At 43.7% G+C, this 8,015-nt stretch overlaps 1 protein-coding gene across 1 annotated transcript in view; it reads left to right on the forward strand.

Annotated features, from left to right (window-relative positions):
• Positions 1–1,556, forward strand: part of PIAS2 (protein inhibitor of activated STAT 2) — a gene marked incomplete at its 5' end in the record, with an annotated part of 13,621 nt that extends 12,065 nt beyond the window's left edge. Inside the window, one exon of the mRNA XM_029085312.1 lies at positions 1,371–1,556. Within this exon, the coding sequence (XP_028941145.1) occupies positions 1,371–1,556 (186 nt within the window). The remainder of the gene's footprint in view (positions 1–1,370) is intronic.
• Between the last annotated feature and the right edge of the window lie 6,459 nt (positions 1,557–8,015).

Raw genomic sequence — 8,015 nt, forward strand, 5'->3', positions numbered from 1 at the left:
AGGAAGAAGTTCTTCCCTGTGAGGGTGGTCAGACACTGGAACAGGTTGGCCAGAGAATCTGTGGCTGCTCCTCCCTGGAAGTGTTGAAGGCCAGGCTGGATGAGGCTTTGAGCAACCTGGTCTAGTGGAAGGTGTCCCTGGTGCTGGCAGGGGGGTTGGAACTGGCTGAGCTTTAAGGTCCCTCCCAACCCAAACTGTTCTGTGATTGTATGTTTCTATAAGTTTGGTAGGTCAGAAGTAACGAGGCAGTGCTTTTCCTTCCCTGGAAACTTACACTTTACACAGCTGGGGAGAATGACTCATAGTCGAACTAGATTCTTACACAACCAGACTGCAGCGTTGAAAGGTGGGGGAATATTGGCTTCCTCACCAAGACAAGAGGATCTGAAGCAGCCCCTCTGTTTCTGTCACCAGAAGACAACAGGAATAGGACTCTGTACTAGAGCTGACTTACTGGTGCCTTAAAAACAAAGGGTGAACAACCTCCTTTCCTTTCCACTTACTGCATCTGGCAGTTTTTTGTGCCTGACCTCGGGATCTGAACTGCCAAAAGTGGGAATCACAGAACTTTGTTCGTGTGGGAGATAGGAAGCAGGTCTGTGCTGCTGTGAAGTGTCCGCTCTGGGCAGTTCAAACAGTTCAGGCTCAGTTCCAAACGTATGCCCAAGAGAAAGTACGATGTGTTTAACAACATGTGGGTGCCCACGCGTGTGGGGGTGTCTTGTATCATCCTCTTTGACACCTGGCAACCTTGTTCAGCTTTGAGATGTTTAAAATGTTTAGCTCTGTTTTGAGAAGGCTTGTCTTCCACTTCAGGAAGTTGAAACCAGCTTAGTAATTTTTCTTAATCAGACTCGATCAGGGCTCATTTATCGCTGCTAAGATGCACTGCACGTATATACCATGAAAATGTTGGTTAGTACAGCTGCTGCCATTTGAGGGGATGACATTATTCTCACCTCCATCAGAACAGCAAAAAGCATTTCGCTACCTTTCGTGATGAAAGGAGCCTGAAATAGGCAGTTGTGCCCAGTAGCTATGGGCAGTGAACATTCTCCAGATGCCAAGGATTGGGTTTTTTCTTGTCATCGTCATGTGGCCATGGTAGTGTTTCTCAGTGCAGTAGTCAATGCTCAAGCTAACTAGTTAATAAGGGGGAAAAACAAAGGGGGAGGATGAGGGAGGAGGGATGGTGGCTACCAGCTCCACCTGCTTCCTTACTGGTTAGCAGAACTCCAGTTCTTGCTGTGTGTGTGTGAACAAGGTCCTGCTAGTAACGTCTTCTGTGCTTGTTGTAGGGAAGATGTATCTTCAGAGCATACATTTCCCTCGTGCAGTTAGTCTCTTCATTCTTCATTGTTTGTTTCAAGCAGTACTGTCCTCCTATGTTTTTGGATAGTCTCACCTCAACCTTAACAAGCAGCACGCCTGGCAGCATCATCACATCCACCAGCCACCACGAGAGCAGCACGCACGTTAGCTCCTCCGGCCGGAGTGAGACAGGAGTGATAACCAGCAGCGGAGGCGCCGCTCCCGACATCATCTCGCTGGACTGAAACACACGGGGCAGCACTGGACTCTGGGAGACGTTGCACAGAGCTGCTGCTTCTCTCTCTGGAACTTCAGCATCTCAGAAGTTATTCTGATATTTATTGAAAGGATTTGCCTTCTGGAAAATGGAGTAAATTAATCTACACTAGGAACGGAAGTGATAGATTTTTTTTTTTTAATTATTATTATTTTTTTTTTCCTTGCTCATTAAATAGCTGGTATAGAAAAGGCCCCTTCAGAACATGCTTTGGCGTGTTCTTGGGAAACTGACTTTTTATTGCTGGGTAGATTTCCACAAATGTTTGTTTGTTTGTTTGTTTGTTTTTTAATTCTGTTGTAAACCACAGCAATAATGTAAAAACAAACAAAAACTTTTTTTAATTAAAAAAAAAAAAAGAAAAAGGCACTTAACCACTCTTAGAACAGCAACAGCTTGGACAAAGGTGCAGGAGTGTATGCATTAGTGGGTTTTTAATATTTTCACTGGGGCCTGTAATAAACTTCATGTAACACAATGAAGCTTTGTGAAAATAGCCATGACTAGTCTCTCGTTCCCCGCTTCCCCCTCACCTGGGGATGTAGGGGAAGCCTCTGTAAATGGGATTGATTTTTTTAATTATTTTTTTTTTTAACCTCTTGATTTCATGTTTTTCACAAATGCAACAAAATCCTAAGCTGTGACTTGCTTCCTCTTCATGTTCTTTAGGCTGGGGAAGAGACAAACAATCTATGCAAACCCTGCATCACACAATCTCTGCGCTATCATGTCAGAATTGGGACCAAAACCTCCGTATTATGCACAGTCAAGCTATAGTCGAATTTCTGGTTTGATAACTTTTAAGAGGCGATAGAAAAAAAACCAACCAAACCAATAAACTCAAATTTAGATTATAAAGTCCTTGGTAGCCCTCTTTGAAACTGCCAGCCTTCACCCAATGATGAAGTGAAGTGTGTGTGTTCTATGGCAGCTGTAAGGAGACACAGTAGGAATTTCTCCAGTGCAGGATTATTTTCCAGGATCTCTTGCTCATGGCTCGTCTCACGGCAGGAGCTGCTGTATTCTGTTTGGGAATACCACATGCTGACTTGCCATGGGGGTAGGCTTGGCTTGTTGGAAGACAAAACCTGTAGCTGCACAGCGTTCCCACCTAACTGGAATTGGATGTTTAGGGCTTAGTGATGCTCTGTCCCACCTTACATGGTCTCCTAATCATGGCTTTTCTAATTCAATGGGAATCAGTTCCTCCTGTTTTCCTCCTCGACCCTGCTGCTTTGTTGTGTGTATGCAGTGTCTCCCCCCACACCTCTAAGGATAACCTCAGCAGTACTGTGTGTGGAAGAGGTTACAGACCAGGAAAACAATGTCCATAAAGCTGGAATAACGGTATTGTCCGTATCTGTTGACAGAGCAGCTTTTCCAAGTGTTGTGTTTCTGTTGAGTAACTGTATTTGAGATTATTCCTCCCCTAGTTACCAGCTTTCACTTTTTCCTGATTTTGTGTTCCTTTTTCTCCTTGTCAGATGTCTGGTGCTCTTGGCTTTCCGTTACTGTTACAGTATTTGAACAAAGTACATGGATAAGAAATATTGAAGCAGGATGTATTGTAGCTCTTGTCTGACCTGTACTCCCACCTTTAATGCTGCATTACTATTCCTCATCGCCTTTTTTTGTATGATCTTTCACAGCAGTCTTCAGTTCACACCTTGGTCTTAATATTGCGTCCAGTCTTTCTCCTCCTCCTTTCCTTATCTGTTGATTTTTTTTTTTTTTGTACTTTTTAAGGATTGTTTTTTTAGCATGATTTATTTCCAATAAAGCCATGCTACTCATGAAGGAGTTTTTTTTGTTTTTTGTTTTTTTTCTTAATGGCCTACAGCAGATCAGTGCTTTCTGCATCACAGTTGCACAGTGACTTGAACTATTAGAGTAGGGAGGGAGGCTCTGGGGAGACCTTCTAGCGGCCTTCCAATACCTGAAGGGGCTACAAGAAAGCTGGGGAGGGACTTTTCATAAGGGCAGTTAATGACAAAACAAGGGGAAATGGGTTTAAACTGAAAGAGGGGAGGTTTAGATGAGATATTAGGAAGATGTTCTTCACTGTGAGGGTGGTGAGCCAGTGTCCCAGGTTGGCCAGAGAAGCTGTGGCTGCTCCTCCCTGGAAGTGTTCTCGGCCAGGCTGGATGAGGCTTTGAGCAACCTGGTCTAGTGGAAGGTGTCCCTGCTGCTGGCAGGGGGGTTGGAACTGGAGATGAGCTTTAGGGTCCCTTCCAACCCAAACCATTCTATGGTTCTGAATAAAGTGTTTAAACCGGGTTATCTGTTGCTGAAGATGCTGTTTGTCCTTTTAATGCCAAACTGAAGTGTGACCTGTGCAACTGCTGAACTGGCTGAAGGGATGTAAACATCTCCCATGCACGTCTGAAGTTAATTAAGGGTGAGTGCCATTTTAGTTTTGGGCCCCTGAGTCCAAGAAGGACATGGAGGTGCTGGAGCGTGTCCAGAGAAGGGCAACGGAGCTGGGAAGGGTCTGGAGCACAAGTGTGCTGAGTTCCCTTGTGGCTGAGGGAACTGGGGGTGTTGAGCCTGGAGAAAAGGAGGCTGAGGGGAGACCTTGTGGCTCTGTGCAAGTCCCTTGGAGGAGGGTGGAGAGAGGTGGGGGGTGGGTCTGTTCAACCAAGGCCCAAGGGACAGGACAAGGGGAAATGGGCTCCAGTTGTGGCCAGGGCAGTTGAGATGGGATGTGAGGAAGAATTTCTTTGCTGAAAGGGTTCTGAGGCACTGGAACAGGCTTCCTGGGAAGTGGTGGAGTCACTTAAAAGACGGGTTTAGTGGTGGACTCAGCAGTGTTAGGTTTACGGTTGGACTTGATGACCTTAAAGGTCTTTTCCAACCAAAATTACTCTATGATTTTTAGGACATGTTCTAAACCACTCATGGTAGTATAAAATCTGGCTGGAATTTTGTTAATTATTGTGCCCTGTTAGTAGTTAGTGATCAGGGCTGAGATATGGTTGTGTTCTCCAGCTGTTCTGGGCAGGAGTTCTGCAGCTGCAGTTGGCTTTACGCCTTCTAGACCCATGACAGCAACGTCAAATGCAAACTTAAGGCATTTGAGCCTTTCCTGTTTAGCAGACAGCAAGTTTGGCACAGCCTGTGGTGTGAGGCAAGCGTTGAGGTGGCCAGTGTAGTTTTCCTGCAGTGCTGATGTACACATAGTAGGGAATTACGAGGCTTGTGTAATGCTCAGATCCTTTAATTCACTGGAGGCTGATGCATCTGGAGGAGCTGGGAGTACTGCAGCACAGTCGTGTTGCCCATTTGATACTCCACCTTCCACAAGACAACAAAGAATTTATTTAAGCAGTGTTGGGTGGACAGGGGGACTGGGGGTTGCAACTCAATCAAGGTCTGTACCACTCCAGCCCTGCTCTAAGCAAACCTGTCCATTGCAGGTAGATGAGTTTTTTTGGTTTATTTTTAATTTCAACAAGTTCTAAAATGCGTCAGAATGTCTTTATCTAAGAACTACTAACATAAGAAAAATTTTGAAGAAAAAAGTTAGATAACTTCTTACCTCTTTGTTTCCACTATGGAAGTTATCTGGTTATTGCTTTGAGTGGACTAGATCAAAAGATACCTTCACAAACCAACTGCAGAAGGAAAGTAAAGCTGATGAGACTAATACAAAGTCCCTCTACTGCACAGATAACCACCACGCAAAGGAAGTCACGCTGCAAGAGCTGTCCCTTTTTGTCCACCCATTTATTTGCTACGTCTTTTTCTGCATTTGCTGGAAGATAAGTGAGCTTCCTTAGGAGAAACAGCTGCTAAAATACCAATTACAGAAAGGCTGTACCCATACACCTGCAGCCTGGTTTCTAATTTTCATACTTCCAGGTCCGATGAAGCTGTCTGAAACAATCATGAGCCACAAAGGCAGGACCTTGCTGCTCAGCACCAGCCCCAGGAGGTTCTGCACTTGTCCAGCAGCATTTCAGGCAATTCCAAAATTAGTTGGGATTTTCTATTATCTGCCTTTAAATCTAGGTGCTGGATGCTAGAAAGCTTACCTGTCACAGCAAACCTTTTGCTATCAGTCTTCAAGAGTACAGAGGATTCAAGCTTGGGAATGAAAGAGTGCATCTTCTGGCTGAGAGGAGAAAACCTGAGAGTTCAACCAGAATTTCTGCAAAAGCAACAACAAGGAAGCTGCTTCCTAGGTTAGAAGACAGTTGTGGATTAGGCAAACTGTAAAGAACACCATTAGTTCTAGGTAACTGGTTTTTTTGGGTTTTTTTTGTTTTTAATGTGTATTTTTGACACAGGCATCAGTGACCACAGACCAGATACAGGTGACAACAATCCCTTAAGTCAAATTAACACGTTATTTTTATTTCCTTTTTTAATAGGTGATCATGCCATCATCACAACATGTTAACACTGTGTGTGTGTGTGTATTACTCCAAAAACTTTCCATTTCCTTCCTGGTTTTATGAGGAAACACTACGAGGACAAAATTGGGCAGTGCATCACACAGCATGAAACAGGAGTGACTATAACTTACTTAGGGAGTTACCCAGAGGTGAAATACCCTCCTTCAAGCCTTTGCACTGACATGTTTTACCCACCACTTTGCCAAGGACAAGAATTTGCAAAGTAAAGATCTCCAGGCACAATGTGCCAGTGATCAAAGACACACTGTGGAAAAGCCTGGCCACCAATGTTGGATCTCAAGTCAGCAAAAAAACCAAAAACAACCTAGTGGGAAGGAAAAAATAAAAATTAAAAAGGGATGAGCCAGCTACAGGAAAAAATAAAACTGGCTGTGATAATTTAACTTGGCTGGCAGCCAAACATGACACATCCCTCCCCACCCAGGGAATAGGGGAGAGAATTGGAGGGGTAAAGGTGAGGAGGCTTGCAGGTTGAGGTAAGAACAATTTAATAAGTGGAGTAAAATAAAATTTAAATAGTCATGATAATAATAATGATAACAATTATGTGTGTGTGTGTATATATATATATATAAATGACAATTATATGTGTGTGTGTGTGTGTATATATATATATATATAAAAATGACAATTATATGTGTGTGTGTGTGTGTATATATATATATATAAAAGTGAGTGATGCACAGTACAATTGCTCACCACCCACTGATGGTGATCCTGGAGGAGCGAAGAGGAACCCCTGAACCCAAAACCACAATCCCAAAAGAGCAAGCCTGAGCAATTCCTGAGAGAATTCCCCCCAATTTCCACTCAGCCCCAATTAATATACTGACCATGACGTGACATGACATGGAATATCTCATCAGCACATCCAAATATCAGTTCTGGGTTTTGCTATTCACTACACTTCCCCCCTCCCAGTCCTTTGCACTTGCAAACCAGCCAAACACCACATCCTTGTACCTCATCAACATTCTTCTCATAACAAATCCCACACTGAACCCAAAACACAGCACTTTCTAGCTACTAAGAAGAAAATTAACTCTATCCTAGCAAAAAACAGGACAAAGACATAGACAAAAATGCATAGACAAAACCCTGAAAATGCTCTTCCAGAACCTGGGTTACAGTACTGTTAGGAAATTGCTACTTTGCAGGTAATTCTTTCAAGCAGATAAAAATGAGGCCAACTCTAAAGAACTGCAGAAAGATCTCGTGTGACCAAGTAAATTGTCAATAAAAAGGCAAATAAAATTCAGTTGAGATAGATAGAAAAGTATCTGGGGAAAACTATGTTTCATATGTCCGAGGAGCTGAAACAATCACTACAAGTTTGAGATCTTACGGTTATGGTGTCCAGAATCAGTCAAAATCAGAAATCAAGTGTTAGTACCTGTCAGGAAAAGAACAGAAAAGGAAACGTTATGCCCAGTGAAAACCTGCATCTTGCACACTGTGTGCAGTTGTGGTTCTTAAAAGTAGTTACTGCAGAAAAGGTTCAGAGAAGGGGAACACAGATGACCAAAGCCCTGACCTGGCTTCCTTGCAAAGTTAGCGAGCTAGGACTCTTCAGCATGGCAAGAGCAGCAATGTAGTAGGATACAGAGAGAAAAATTAAGTGACATGGACACTGTGGATAAAGATTGAAACAAGCTCGTGCTCATTGTTGATAGAAAGGAGGCATCAGTTGAAGCTGGCAGGAGCCAGGTGCAAGACACACAAAAGGAGGCGGTTCCTCACATGTCTAGATCGGTGCAAGTCCTTGCTGACACCACACTGAGGCGGAGACGGAGTAACTTCATAAAGAAATACACCAAGGGTTACTAAACTGATCTGGAAACCACTTCTGCCCCAGGAAGCTTCTGAAAGTGGTTATAAAAAAGCAACTGGAGAAGGGACACATCAGTTTGCCCTGCACTTCCTGTTCCCTAAGCACTCACTTTCAGCTGCTGTCGTGAACAAGATTCTGAGCTAACTCAATGTCCTGGTTTGTAGCTGGGCCAGAGCTG

The sequence above is a fragment of the Antrostomus carolinensis genome, unplaced genomic scaffold (assembly GCF_000700745.2).
Source record: "Antrostomus carolinensis isolate BGI_N321 unplaced genomic scaffold, ASM70074v2 scaffold16276, whole genome shotgun sequence".
NCBI classification, from domain to species: domain Eukaryota; kingdom Metazoa; phylum Chordata; class Aves; order Caprimulgiformes; family Caprimulgidae; genus Antrostomus; species Antrostomus carolinensis.